General features: G+C 37.6%; 1 protein-coding gene and 1 long non-coding RNA gene across 6 annotated transcripts in view; one reads left to right on the top strand and one right to left on the bottom strand.

Annotated features, from left to right (window-relative positions):
* The window catches only part of PPP3CC (protein phosphatase 3 catalytic subunit gamma), a 102,470-nt gene that overhangs the window by 46,045 nt on the left and 41,263 nt on the right, over positions 1–15,162 (bottom strand). For all 5 annotated transcript variants that reach the window (XM_029937392.1, XM_029937384.1, XM_029937376.1 and 2 more), the window contains exons 2-3: positions 11,646–11,843; positions 11,210–11,334 (exon numbers count right to left, since the gene is read on the bottom strand). In XM_029937392.1, the coding sequence (XP_029793252.1) occupies positions 11,210–11,334; positions 11,646–11,843 (323 nt within the window). The remainder of the gene's footprint in view (positions 1–11,209; positions 11,335–11,645; positions 11,844–15,162) is intronic.
* Positions 1–15,162, top strand: part of LOC115289842 — a 90,686-nt gene that overhangs the window by 43,320 nt on the left and 32,204 nt on the right. The window lies entirely within an intron of this gene.

The raw sequence follows: 15,162 nt of genomic DNA, 5'->3' as shown, positions 1-15,162 counted from the left end.
ATAAAAATAATTTGCACAGTAAAAAATAAAAAGTGATAAAACTACACATTCATTTAACTTTTGACCATTGCTAGAAGCATACCCTAAAGATACATTTCCAACAATAATACATATGCACAAAGTTGCAGTATTGCTTATAATAGCAAATTTTTGGAAACAACTTAAATGACCATATATAGGATAGAAGGCTGACCAAAAACAATAAAGTACCATGAAGTAAGTAAGTATGTAACTAAGTAAGAAAGAAAGAGAGAGAGAGAGAGAGAGAGAGAAAGAGAAAGAAAGAAAGAAAGAAAGAAAGAAAGAAAGAAAGAAAGAAAGAAAAGAAAGAAAGAGAAAGAAAGAAAGAAAGAAAGAAAGAAAGAAAGGAAGGAAGAAAGAAAGAAAGAAAAAGAAATGAGAAAAGAAAGAGAAAGAAAAGAGAGTTCTATAAACTGATTTGGAGCAATTTCCAAAATCTACAGTGAAGTAAAAAAAAAAGCAAAGTACAAAAAAGTGTTCTCCTATTTCTGTAATAAAGAAGGGATATAAGGGGCGCCTGAGTGGCTCAGTCGGTTGAGCGTCCGGCTTGGGCTCAGGTCATGATCTCATGGTTCGTGGGTTCGACGTCAGGCTCTGTGCTGACAGCTAGCTCAGAGCCTGGAGCCTGTCTTCCAGTTCTGTCTCTCCCTCTCTCTGACCCTCCCATGCTCACACTGTCTCACTCTCTCTCTCTCAAAAATAAAACATAAATAAATAAATAAATACATACATACATACATACATACATACATACATAAAAAGAAGCGATATAAGAGATCCACATATATTTACTCATTTGTGCAGAAGAAATACAGGAAGGATAAATCAGAAACTAAAGACATCAGTTACCTACAATGAGCACAGAGGAACGGGGTGGAAAGAAGCGGGGCACTGGGAATACTTTAAGAGGGATGAGGAGGGAGTAACACTTCTCAAAGCATACTTTTTGGATAGCTTTGATTTCTAGAATAACAGTAATGTTTTACATGTGCCCCCCAAAACAGGTAATCAACCAGCATGTGAAAGAAACCCAAAACAGAATACAAACAGTAATAAACTTAATTGTATTATAAACAGAAAACAAAGCAACAAAGAAGGGTATGGGGAAACAAGAAACCGAGGTAACTTTAGAAAACAGCATTTTGACTGCATACTACAAGGCGAAAGATAGAAAGAAATATACATAAATAATGTATCTCTAGTTAGTAAATCTGTTTTCACTGCATGAGTTGGCTGTTATATACCTACTTTGTGGGTACACTAGAATTGAACAGACAAGTGAATATATTACAGATCATGAGATAGGAAAGGGGGAAGGTTAGGGTGAACCTTGTGATGTTGGACTGACATCAAAACTCACATTTTTACAGGCACAGATAAAAATGTGGGTATATGTGCAGGCTAGTATGCTTATATGTATTTCCTAGCTCCTGCTGAAAGGTCCTAGAACCTTAAAATCACTATGTGTATTGATTTGGGGACTACGAATAAGTTTTAGCAGGGAGGCATATACACAAATATGGAATCTGCAAATAATGAAGATCGATCATATGTACTAATAATGAAATATACACACTGATGGAGTTTGAGGGTGATGGTGGGGTGGTCTGGAGCCAACAGCCAAGAAAGAATTCTTGAAGAAGTCTTTGGTACAAAAAGGTGATTTTTATTAAAGCACAAGGACAGAACCTGTGGGCAGAAGAGCTACACTATGCACTGGGGTTGTGACAGGTAACTGATTATATGATTATATACCCTCAGATTGGAAGAGGGTCAGGGATAGAGTAAGTCTCTAAGGTACTTTGGAAGCAAGGTTTCCAGGACCTTGAGGGTCTAGCTGTTGCTAGGGAAATGTCATTTATTACCATTTAGTTAAACTTTAGTCATGAGACTCTTCAGATGTATATGAGGGGGGGGCGCATTAAACTTGGAGTATGATTGCCAGCATATATCTTGGGGGCACTTGAGATAAAGGAAGTAGATTTACAGGATCCTCCAGGTTGGGATAATGTTAAGCTAAGATTCTCTTTTGCCCCTAGCAAAATGTCATCCTTGAGGCAGCTGGGCTCCTAGAGGGAGGTCACTCAGTTGGTTTCAAGGACTTGTCAATGGGCTGCACGCAGTAGGGAATTTAATTTTTCACTTGCCTTAGTTTCCCAATTACCATGGCAAGCACATTACCCTCTTTCCTTTGTTCTTGGGTAGCCAGGAGCGTCCCAGAAATATCACACATACTCCACCTCGGTTTAGGGGGTGCTGTTAGTTAGCCTGTACTTTGCCCTCAGCTTGCCACACACTCCCTCATCATATATCTCACACATGGTCTCAAAACACAAGCTACAATTGAGAGGACTTGGTAAGAATCAGATAATAAGTGTAGTTGGGTCTTTTAACACACTGAAAAGTAACTCCTAGTTTAAGCAGACACAAATTAATCAACGTTACAGGAAACAATTCAACAGAGAATGCATTAGTTTCAAGTATATACAAGATAGTCACAAAGGGGTGCTTGACTGGCTTAGTCGGTAAAGCATGTGACTCTTGATCTTAGGGTCATGAGTTTAAGCCCCATTTGAGTGTAAAGATACTTAAGAAAGATAGTCACAATAATCTACTAGTTTCTCATCACAAATAGACTCTCCATAAATTCCAAAGAATGACTATGTCCAGGTTATGTTCTCTAATTCATTATGTTAATAAAATCAATAACAAACTATCAACTTTATAAAAAAATCTTGCATGACTGGAAACAAAAAAACATTATTTCACTGTCTTTAGGGTTAAAGAGAATCTTAAAATATAAAATACTGAATAATAATAAAAACAATATATGTCTAAATCTGAGGGAACTCACTCAGATAGAGCAGCACATAAAGGGCAAATGCACACGGATAAGTGCATTTATTTTTAAAAAATAGATATGGAAATATGCTGGTAAATGCTTAAACTATATCTTAAAGGTCATATAAGAAACTCTTAACAGTGATTATAAGAGTGGAATGCCAACATATACAGAGATGCTCAATTTCATCAATAACTGGAAAAATACTAATTGAAACAATAAAATACTATTTTATACCCATCATTTTGGTAAATATTAAAAAATGAGATAAAACCAAATTCTGGGGAGAGGGCTCTAAGGAAATATAAACTCTTAGGTGCTCCAGTTAGGCACATAGTGGTACAGCTATTCTGAAGATGAATCTGTGATCCTCAGTTCAAGTATGAAGGTACGGACCCTTCTTTCTGGCAATCCCATTCTTATACATAAGCCACAGAGAAACTAAAACATGGGATCATCAGTAGATTTATATGCTTATGAATATTCATCAGAGCAACGTTCTCTGAAAAAAGAAACTTGAGGCAACCTAGGTGTCCACTATCGAGAATAAAGAACTAAAATGTTATATGTATACTGTAGAATAGATACAGCAAGCAGAAAGCAATGAATAAGAGACAGAAACCTGGATAGATCTTTAAAACATCATGGTAGATGAAAACTCAACCAACAGAATCAGCACCACATCAAGGTTCTCAGAGTGGTTACATTCATCTCATTACAGCGAGATGAATTACATTCATACAGTGAGATGAATAAGCGAATAAGCTTACAGTGCATTAGCATTACAGGGGAACTTGTTACAGATAAGAGATTTTCAGACTCCAGGAATTCTGGGATGGGGCCCGGCAATCTGTTTTTGAAGAGGTGCTCGAGGAAGCGGTGATATATGCCCGAGTTTGAGGACCACTGAACACCATATTTATGCGAAATTAAAATATTTATATCCACCAAAACCTTACCTATCATAAAATCAGTGTAATGTATTATATGTCTTCTGAGGCATATAGCAAATATAACAGAAACATATATAATGGCAAGGAGGAGAAAATATAGAGATCATAGATAGGAAAAAATGAAACAGAGAGGGACTTTGCAATGACTAGTAATAAATGTGTCATGATCCTAACAGCTTGATTAATTTAACTGAGATTTTCCCACCTCCCCCAAAAAAGGCTTCAAATTTCTAAACCCCAGTGCTTCTTGATATGCCTAATCTAAGTCACCAATGTCTCTTGCCCATGCTTACTGGGTTAGATTCCTAACTGGCTTCCCTGTACCCACTCTTAGGCGTCCATAGTCATTTTACCACAAAAAAGCCACATTGACTGTTCTGAAACATAAATGTAAGGGGCACTTGGGTGGCTCAGTTGGTTAAGCATTTGACTTTGGCTCACTCAGGTCATGATCTCACAGTTTGTGGGTTCAAGTCCCGCATCAGGCTCTGCACTGACAGTGGGGAGCCTGGAACCTGTTTTGGATTCTGTGTCTCCCTCTCTCCCTGCTCCTCCCCAGCTTGAGCATACTCTTATGTGTTCTTCTCCTTCTCAAAAATAAATAAACATTAAAATAAATAAATAATAAAACATAAATGTGAATATGTCACTCCCAACCTCAAAACAATCTCCAATGGCTTCCTATCACAGCCAGAATAAACCCCAACTCCTTACTATGGTTTGCAAGGCCTGATATCATCTAACCCTGGCCTATCTCTCTGACACATCACCTATGTCTTCCCCCTCCTCATTGTTTTGTCTCGCCAAACTGGCCTTGTTACTACTGGGGACTGCATTAGGCTTGCTCCACCCTCAGAGCTTTTATACTTGATGTGTCCTCTGCAGGAATGTACTCACCCCTCTCCCACCCTCCACCAGGTAAGCAGGGCTCATTCCCTCAGGTCATTCAAGTTTCTCCTCAGTAAGCCTTTCCTAATCTCCATCTAAATTAGCTTCCTCTGGGCTCTTTTAGCCCCAAACCTGGATTTGATTTTCATAACACTAAACAAATACACAATGTTCCCCCTTTCACTAGAAAACACAGTAAAAGATTTGGCTTTCTTTGTTCATATCCATCCCCAGAATTTAACAGTGTTTCTCAACAGTGATACTACTGAGGATATGAAGAGCATGATCCTTTGTTGTTTAGAGGAGTTTCTGCATTTGGCAGGATGTTTGTTTCCTTGGAACCAGCTAAATGCCACCAGGCTCCTGGCACATGGGTGATTCAGTCAGCTGAGCATCAGACTCTTGATTTTGAGCTCAGGTTAAGACCTCATGGTTCATGAAATCAACCCCCATGTTGGGCTCTGCGCTTAGCATCGAGCCTGCTTAAGATTCTCTCTCCTTCTGCCCTCTTCCTTGCTCTCTCTCTTAAAAAAAAATAAAAAGAGAAGAAAGAAATCCCCTTTAATCCTTTCTCTTATCGCAAAATCAATGAAAAGAAACTAAAATTTAGCTTCCCCACCTCAGAGTAAGCACTTTATAACAGGCACAAATGAAAAAGGGGTGTGTGTCAAAAAGGCCAGAAATAATGAAACTTTAGTATTTCGTTCTGTCAGTGACATTTGGGTCAGTCCCTGGTGAACTACTCAAAGCCCACATTGCTTCAGGAAAGATAGATGCTTGCTCTGGGCATGAAAAAAAAATCATCTTCCCTTGATTATCTCATATAGGCTCAAGGAAAGACATGATTAAGCACAGAAAGAAAATAAAGTGAAATAAGTTTCTGTGAAAACAATTAGGCAATATGTATCAAAAGTCTTTAAAATGTTCACAGTCCGGGGCGTCTGACTCTTGGCTCTGGCTCAGGTCATGGTCTCACTGTCATGGGATAGAGCCCCATGTCGGGCTCTGCACTGACTTTTCTCTCTATCCCTCCCCCACTTGCTTGTGCACATGCAGCACGCTCTCTCTCTCTCGCAAAATAAATAAACTTAAAAATAAAAATAGAATATTCATAGTCTTTCATCCACTTCTTTTACTTATAAGAATCTAACCTAAGTAAATATCAGAAATACTATTAATTCAGAAAGATATTAACTGTAGCAATATGCGGAATAGAAATAACTAGAAAACATCCACTTACAGCACAAGGGATAAATATCCAATTGACTATTGCTTAAGCCATAAACACATTTAAGTATCTCATGAAACACGAAATCTGGTTTCCCCGCTCTTCCTTGGCGCCGCCTGCAGAGGTGGCAGCCATCTGTTACTCGGAATCATGGATGCCCTCAGACCTCTGGTGAAGCCCATGAACGTTAAAAAAAGGACCAAGAAGTTCTTCCAGCACCAGTCAGACTGATATGTCAAAATTAAGCACAACTCATGGAAACCCAAAGGCACTGACGACAGGGTGCATAAAGAAGACTCAAGGGCCAGATCTTGATGCCCAACACTGGTTACAGGAGCAACACGAAAACAAAGCACATGCTGCCCAGTGCCTTCTGGAAGTTCCTAGTCCCCAACGTCAAGGAGCTTTAGGTGCTGATGATATGCAACAAATCTCATTGTGCAGAGATTGCTCACAGTGTCTCCTCCAAGACCCCACAAAGCCATTGTGGAAAGAGCAGCCCAGCTGGTCATTAGAGTCATGAATCCCAATGCCAGGCTACGCAGAGAAGAAAATGAATAGACAAGACAGCTTATGTGCACATCATATTTGTGTTAATAAAACCTTAACTACACACACAAAAAAGAAATCTGGAGGCAAGATGTCCACATTAAGTGTACCAGCTTAGTGCTATTAGCAAGAAACCATGTCCTCTTTCCCTCAAAGATCTGCAATTCACAGGTCTGCTTTTAATCCTTAGCACCGCCTCATGATCACAAAATGGCTGCCACAGTATACACACCCACATTTGAAATGACAGGGGTCCAGAAGCTTTCACCTTGCAGGAGTCTTTTCATTTGGAAACCATGTGTTTCAAAGTGTGTGTCAGGACACATGTGTGCGCGCACACACACACACACACACACACACACACACCCCAAAAACACCCAGCAGAGTTTCCTTTATGTATTACTAGGAAAAACAGAATCCTATGTTTATCCATAGACCAATCCCTGGTGAAAAGGAATGGATTTGTATGACTAGCTCAGAACAATCAATTCATTCCTTGGGGCTGGGTTAAGGGCTTCCCCACCCTGAAATCAAAGGTTTTTTCTGAACCCCAATCTTACTTATCTGAACAAAATAGAATTTTGATAGTAAGGAAGAAGGAGAGAACAGACAGGCAGCAAACAGTGTCTACAAACCACATTATCCAAAAATAAAGAACAGTGAAGTAAATTGTGGTATTTTTACCATTAACCACAGAGAAAAGTGTTTTCAATACAATGCTCAGTGGGGGGAAAAAACTACAAAAGGAAATGTACAAAATGATTTCAATTTTCTTTAAAAAAGGATAAATACAAATGTAAAAGAAGAAAAAGGACTGCAAGAAAACACAAGATGTTGGGACACCTGGCTGCCTGAGTCAGCGGAGCATGCAACACTTCATCCAGGATTTGTGAGTTAGAGCCCCACGTTGGGTATAGAGATTACTTAAAAAAATAATAAAAAATCTTAAAGAAAAAAAATATATAAGATGTTAACAGTGATTATATCTGTTTTTTATTTATTTATTTATTTATTTTTGAGAGACAGAAAGACAGTATGAGCAGAGGGAGGGTCAGAGAGAGAGGGAGATACAGAATCTGAGGCAGGCTCCAGGCTCTGAGCTAGCTGTCAGCACAAAGCCTGAAGTGGGGCTCGAACCCATGAACCGTGAGATCATGACCTGAGTGGAATCCGGCCGCTTAACCGACTGAGCCACCCAGGTGCCCCAATAGTGATTATACCTGATGGATAGATATAAACTGTTTTATAGAGTCTTATAAAACAATTTTCTTAGTCTACATTTCCCAATTTTTCTACAAAAATGAACTATTTACAACAACAAAAAAATGTAAGAAGGATTCCATTACCTTTCATCCATTTGACAAAAACATCGTACTCATGTTTATCAAGGACACTGATAAAAAAAATTGTGTTCAAATATACAGCTGGACTAAGCTGTAACCTACAGAAGTTTATAACCTTAGTGGTTTGTAAGTAAGTGACTTCAAACTAACACTACATACACCCTGAAGTTTAGTTTTAAAACTGGTATAAAATAGCACTGTCACTTTAAAGGTCTGATCCATTTACCTCTTAAGCTATTCCAGAAAAATCCTTTAACTTAGTCAGGATAAAGCCAAATACAAACCATGATTTATTAACATTCATTCATTCAACAAATATTGATTGAGTGCCAACTATGTGTCAGGTACTTTGCTAGTATGCTAGGTCCTAATATGAAGAATACTGCAGAAAATTCAATAAGCACTTTTATGCTATATTGAAAAATCTATTTACAAGTGCATCTTTTCTAACAGAGTGTCAGCATTAATCTTAAAAACAAAAAACATAGAAAGTATAAATCTTATTCACTGTTTTATCCTCAGAGCGTGCCATAAAGTTGGCAATCAGGAAACATTTGCTGATGAATGAGGAAGAAAATACGTAACAAAAAATATTCTGAAATATAGTATATGTGTAGAAAAATCAGTGCGTGCTTTATTGAGTATATTGATAAATTAAAACTGTTTTTAAATATGTCAGTTAACAACGTGAAGAGGATTTGGCATAATATTATCTTTTTAAGAAGGTATTTCATTAAATATAATGACTAATTAAAAATTCAGGAAGTTCTTGGGCACCTAGGTGGCTCAGTCAGTTAAGGGTCCGACTTCAGCTCAGGTCATGATCTTGTGGTTTGTGAGTTCCAGCCCCACGCTGGGCTCTGTGCTGACAGCTCAGAGCCTGGAGCCTTCTTCAAATTCTGTATCTCCCCCTCTCTCTGCCCCTCCCATGCTCGGTCTCTCTCCGTTTCTCAATAATAAATAAATGTTAAAAAAAAATTAAGAGTTCAGTAAGTTCTGTATTCTTCTCTTCAGCTTCTAAAACCTCTTCATGCTGGAGCACCTGGTGGCTTCATCGTTTTCACATCCAACTTTGGCTCAGGTCATGATCTCATGGTTCATGAGTTCCAGCCCCGCTCTGGGTAAGCTTGAGCCTGGTTCCGGGCTCTGCACTCTCTCACCCTCTCTTTCTGCAATTCATGGAATTTTCTCTGCCCCTCACTCACTTGGCTCTCCTCTCTCTCCCTCTCTCTCAAGAATAATAAATAAATACATAAATAAATAAATAAAACCTTCTCATGCTAATCAATACCCAAAGAAGTAAACATTCAACACGTCTTTCAAACATCCATACTTTTGACTGTCTCTTGAAACATGATGTGAATAGGAATTAGGAAGCTTTTCTTTTTTAGGCTATGTTTGTTTCCCTTTTTATTTTATTTATTTATTGAACTATAGTTAACATACAATATTAGTTTTTGGTGTACAACATAGTGATTCAACAATCTTATATATTATGCTATGCTCATCACAATAAGGATAATTATCACCTGTTCCCATATGAATTATTAAAGTATTTTGACTATATTCCCTGTGATGTACATTTCACCCCTATGATTTATTTATTTTATACCTGGAAGTCTGTACCTCTTAATTCCCTCTACCTATATTGCCAAACTCTCTATCCCTTTCCCCTCTGGCAACCACCAATTTGTTCTCAGCGTTTATAAGTCAGCTTCTGTTTTGTTTGTTCATTTGTTTTGTTTTATAGATTCAATACCTGAGTGAAATCATAAGTATCTGTCTTTCTTGGTCTTATTTCTCTTAGCATAATATCCTCTGGTCCATCCATGTTGTTGCAAATGGCAACATTTCATTCTCTTTTATGTCTGAGTAGTATTATATTATATTATACTATATCCATTATACATATTTACTACATCTTCCTTATTCATCTATCGATGGAACACTTGTTTTAATTAAAAAAATGTTTAATGTTTATTTATTTTTGAGGGAGACACACAGAGCATGAGCAGTGGAGAGGCAGAGAGAGGGGGACACAGAATCCAAAGCAGGCTCCAGGCTCCAAGCTGCCAGCACAGAGCCTGACTCAAGGCTCAAACTCAAGACCTGAGCTAAAGTCACACACTTAGCTGGCTGAGCTACCCTGGTGCCTGTATCAATGGACACTTAGGTTACTTGGAACAGTGAAGCATTTCAATGAAAACAGTCTGCAAGTATCATCTCCACTCATCCCAGATACCTACTTGGAGACCTTGGGAATTTACTGGGCAGCAGAGAAACAAGATTATTTTCTTAGCTTGTATCATTAGCCTTTGTCCTCATAGATAACACTAAATTAATTTGAGGCACTGGCATATAACTCTGAACTTCTCTGATTCATGAATTTAGACACCACCTATTTAAAGAGTTTCTGCCAGCTTTAGAATAACTGCTGCCTCTTTGAGCACTAGGTGAGACAGCTGACTTGGATTTAGGAGTGATGCTGCACAAATAAACTTTTAACCACTAGAAACACACTAAGTACACTGAGACCATCACACGATGAGAAAGAGGCAGGACTAAAGACTACAAGAATAGCAAGCAGATCTCAATTTCTCATCTCATGCTTATTCTGGGCACATTATAAATTCAATTACCTGCACTATTTCAAAAGTTACTTTACTTTGCCAAGCATGTACAGCTAAATCAATTGACATTAAATATGAATATGTTCCACTGTACTCCAGTCTTTGCATTATGTTCTAAAATAGTTTTATCTTTTATAAACAAGAGCTTATATTTTACTTCCAATAATTTTTCTCACCAGTTTTCAAAATATATGAAAGTAAATTTTGAGTTTCCATTAACTTCATTAAGTTTAATCATTTTTTTCCTTCAATGAATATTTGTTAAGTGCTTACTCTGCCCAACAGTATCAAAAATTATTCGTTCGTAAACTAAGTGCCTGCTGGTTTAGCATTGGAAGTTAATCTAAAAGTAAATTATAGCCCACTAGCTTGTGGTTTTAGAATTAGTGTCTGCTAACCCAAACCCTGTTTAGGGTGAATAGCAATTTATGCCTTTTATAGACAGCCTGTATACTATCTTCAAAGAGGAAAGGTTGGTAAACATTTAACTTACCTGCAAAGCTGGGTTTAATATACCCCCTTCTATATGTCTACCACATATAGAAGCTACAAGAAGGAATAGAACTTTTTTATAGCAATGAAAACATTTTTCTAACACCTTAATTATTGAAAGTAACAAGGTTTATATATTCTCATTTATAATTTCTCATTTCAGTGAGAACTCATTCAGTATTCTCATTTTAACTTCTTCTACCAAATAGAAAGCAAAGTTCTAAAAAAAGACAATGATAGATCCAACATATCCAGATTTTTACCTCTATACTGAAATAGCCTCTGTCCACATAGTCACCCAGAAAGAGGTAGCGTGTGTTAGTAGGTGATCCTCCAACTTCGAACAACTTCATCAAGTCAAAGAATTGTCCATGAATATCACCACACACTTGGGGAAAAAAGGGCATAAGGTGAGGTGAAAAATGATGTCTTAGAAGAGAAAGGGGAAGTACATCAATAAGATCACAGTTTAACTTTTAATTTAAATCACTTTGGACTGTTTTATAATTGTAGTCAATCTATCAATACTGAATAGTCCTATGGGAAATATTAGGTATTTTAAGTGTATTGCTTCAATGAACAAACAATCTTAAGACTACCTCATAATTCCTAGAAAAATTATCACACATTTTAGTTGGTGATTTGTAATCATTTTTCAAATAAGCTCAAATCTAAGTGCCACCCAAATATTTCTCATACCTGTGATCGGAGAATCTAGTTCTATCATAGTCTTCTCTTGTCTCAGGATGGCAGCCCCATCATTGATTATTTTTAAAGCTACTTCCTCTTCCAGTCGCCCTTCCTTCACCAAATGGTTTTTTAAAACATCAATTTTAGGTTTCCCATTCTCAAATACTTCCTTCAAAGTTAGCCGTTGGGTTGGAGGAAAGGGGACGGCTAGAAAGAGAGAAAAAGTAATTCAGAATACTTAAATGTATAGAGAACTGTGAGCCCATTTTTTAGTGTAACAAAGTAAACCTAACACATCACTATAATTTCACATCCACAGCGCCAGAACCACGTGAGGGGGAAAAAAATCTAAGATACTGTATGTTACAGATGATCAATTCTAATTTTTAAAAGGCCACAAAGTCAAAGTCAGTGCATGGATGTATGAATTATAATGTTTTACATATAAACATCACAGACTTGAAGCTGATTCAGAAAATAAACTAAAAGATAAAGGACCAGATGATATGAGTATCTTTTATTCACGGAAAAGGTATTAAAAATGAAACTGTGGTTAAAGAAAATGGAAGGAAAGAAATTACAACACTAAAGGGCACTTATTTTTCCAAAGAACTGACCTAGCAGAACCGCATTTTAAAAGTCTGACTTCACTTTCTGGTTGGGGCAATCACAGACAGATACTTTATTATTAAAAGGTAGTTGCTTAAAATATGACTGATAACAAGCAAACCAGTAACTTGATGGAGCTGTTCCTGAGAATTACTTGCTATAGTAACACAGCATAAACTTGAGAAGAACAGTTAAAGAAGGTCTAGTTGTATTTTCTAATCTGGAAATGCTAAAAACTAACTTCAGTTTATGCTAGGTATAAAGTTAATCTAATATCATGGTGAATTGCCAACTTTAACAGAAAAAAAATTTTTGGCATTTTAAAATTGACCATCATCTCATTTACCTACTTTATAATATATTCTAATTCTCTATGATCTAATATCCACAAGCCTATAAACTATACATTTAAGCAAGGGGTTCATTTTAATTTGTGAATTATGCCTGATGGTTCTACTTCTGCTTTTATGAAAGTGTTGTTAGGGCACCTGGGTGGCTCAGTCGGTTAAGGCTCTGACTTCGGCTCAGGTCAGATCTCACGTTCATGGGTTCGAGCCCCGTGTCAGGCTCTGTGCTGACAGGTAGCTCAGAGCCTGAAGCCTGCTTCAGATTCTGTGTCTCCTCTCTCTGCCCCTCCCCCTCTCATGCTCTGTCTCTCTCTGTATCAAAAATAAATAAAACATTTAAAAAATTTTTTTAAATTAAAAAAAGTGTTATTAAGAACCAAGTTGGGGGCCTCCTGTATGGCTCAGTCGGTTAAGCGTCTGACTTTGGCTCAGGTCATGATATCTCGTGGTCTGTGAATTCGAGCACCATGTCAGGCTCTATGCTGACAGCTCAGAGTCTGGAGTCTGCTTTGGATTCTGTGTCTGTCTCTCTCTCTGCCCCTCCCCTGGTCATGCTCTCTTCTTTCTCTCTCTCATAAATAAACATTAACAAATTTTAAAGAGAGATTAAAAAAAAAAAGAACCAAGTTGGGGAACCTGGGTGGCTCAGTCGGTTAAAGCACCCAACTTAGGCTCAGGTCATGATTTCACAGTTCCTGAGTCTGAGTCCCACACTGAGCTCTGTCAGCACAGAGCCTGCTTGAGATCCCCTGCCTCCTCCCCTTCTCTCTGCCCCTCCACTGCTTTCTCTCTTTCTCTTTCTCTCTCTCTTTCTCTCTCTCTCTCTCTCTTTCTTTCAAAACTAAGCATTTAAAAAGCTTAGGGAGAAAAACAGTTGAGGGTCACTTGGGTGTCTTAGTCAGTTAGGCCACTGACTCTTGATCTCAGCTTATGTCATGATATCACAGTTCATGAGTTTGAGCCCTGCATTGGGATCTGTGCTGATTGGGCAAAACCTGCTTGGGATTCTGTCTCTCCCTCTCTCTGTCCCTCCCCAATTTGTGCTTTTTCTCACTTTCAAAATAAGTAAATAAACTTAAAAAAAAAAAAGAAAAGAACCAAGTTGAGGGCACCTGGCTGGCTCAGTCTGTGGAGCGAGTGGCTCTTGATCTCAGGGTTTTGAGCTCAAGCCCCATGCTAGATGTAGAGGTTACTTAAAAATAAAACTTCTAGAGGCGCCTGGTTGGCTCAGTGAGTAAAGTCTGACTTTGGCTCAGGACATGATCTCACAGCTCATGAGTTCAAACCCCACGTTTGACACCCACATGCTGACAGCTCAGAGCCTGAAGCCTATCTCAGATTCTGTGTTTCCCTCCCTCTCTCAAAAATAAACATTATGAAAAATATTTTTTAATAAAAATTTAAAAATAAAATCTCTAAAAAAAAAAAAAAAACAACTAAGTTGAGGAGAGCCTGGCTAGCTCAGTCACAGGAGCATGCAACTCTTTATTTTAGGGTTGTGAGTTTGAGCCCCACACTGAGATTACTTAAATAATAAAAAACTTAAAAAAAAACAAGTTGAAATTTACAGACACTATAAGAATTTTGACTTGAAAATTCTATGGTAATTTTCATCATGCTCTTAGCTACAACTTGACTCATTTAGGCTATTCAAAGCTTACTGAAAAAATGTAGCTATCCAACCAGCAAATACTTGGAAAGAGAGGACCACATATATCCCAGTTTACCCAAGGCAGTCCTAGACTTCCATTGCTGTCCTAGCATAATTGTTAATAGCGCCCCTTCACTCTCACAAGTATTCCAATTTCAAGGATAAATCAGTTTGTGTTATTCAGATGTAATAGCAATACATTATTTTAGTAAAATGATCTACTAAAACAAATAAAAATAAGATATTATGATGAATGTTTTACTTATTTATCTGGTGAGTCTCTAAGACAGAGTGAAAGGTAAATCCTAAACAATTTTACTTTAATTTTTACTAAACAAATTTACTTAAAATTTTACTAAAATGTAATGGCAATATAGTTGTTTAACAACAACAAAAATCCTTTATAGTTTAGAGATTCTTACTGAAATATTTTTCAGATTAAATTATATGTTATTTGGAATTTGCTTAAAAATACTGGGAGGACAGGGAATAAGCAGTGGTACAGATGGGAAAAAAAGACTGGGAGTGAATTAATAATAACTGTTGAGGCTGGATGATGTTCACTTGGAAGTTCATAATACTATTCACTCTACTGTTTGAAATACTTATCATAAAAAGGTGGGAAAGTTGCCAAAACTAAGAGTATGTTTTTTTAAATTAATTTATTTATTTTGAGAGAGAGCAAAAGAGAGTGCCTATATGCACACAGGCATGAGCAGCAGAGGGGTAAAGAGAAAGGGAGAGACAAAATCCGTGGTTAGCACAGAGCCCAACTCCAGCGCTTGATCCCATGAACCGAGGATCATGGCCTGGGCCTAAATCAAGAGTCAGACACTTAACTGACTAAGCCATCCAGAGTGTAAGTATTAGAGGAACTTTCTTTAGAGAAATTTACACGAGGTTCAGTAAAAAAATATAC

This window comes from Suricata suricatta, chromosome 1, assembly GCF_006229205.1.
Source record: "Suricata suricatta isolate VVHF042 chromosome 1, meerkat_22Aug2017_6uvM2_HiC, whole genome shotgun sequence".
Lineage (NCBI taxonomy): Eukaryota > Metazoa > Chordata > Mammalia > Carnivora > Herpestidae > Suricata > Suricata suricatta.
This window is presented reverse-complemented; position numbering and strand designations above follow the sequence as displayed.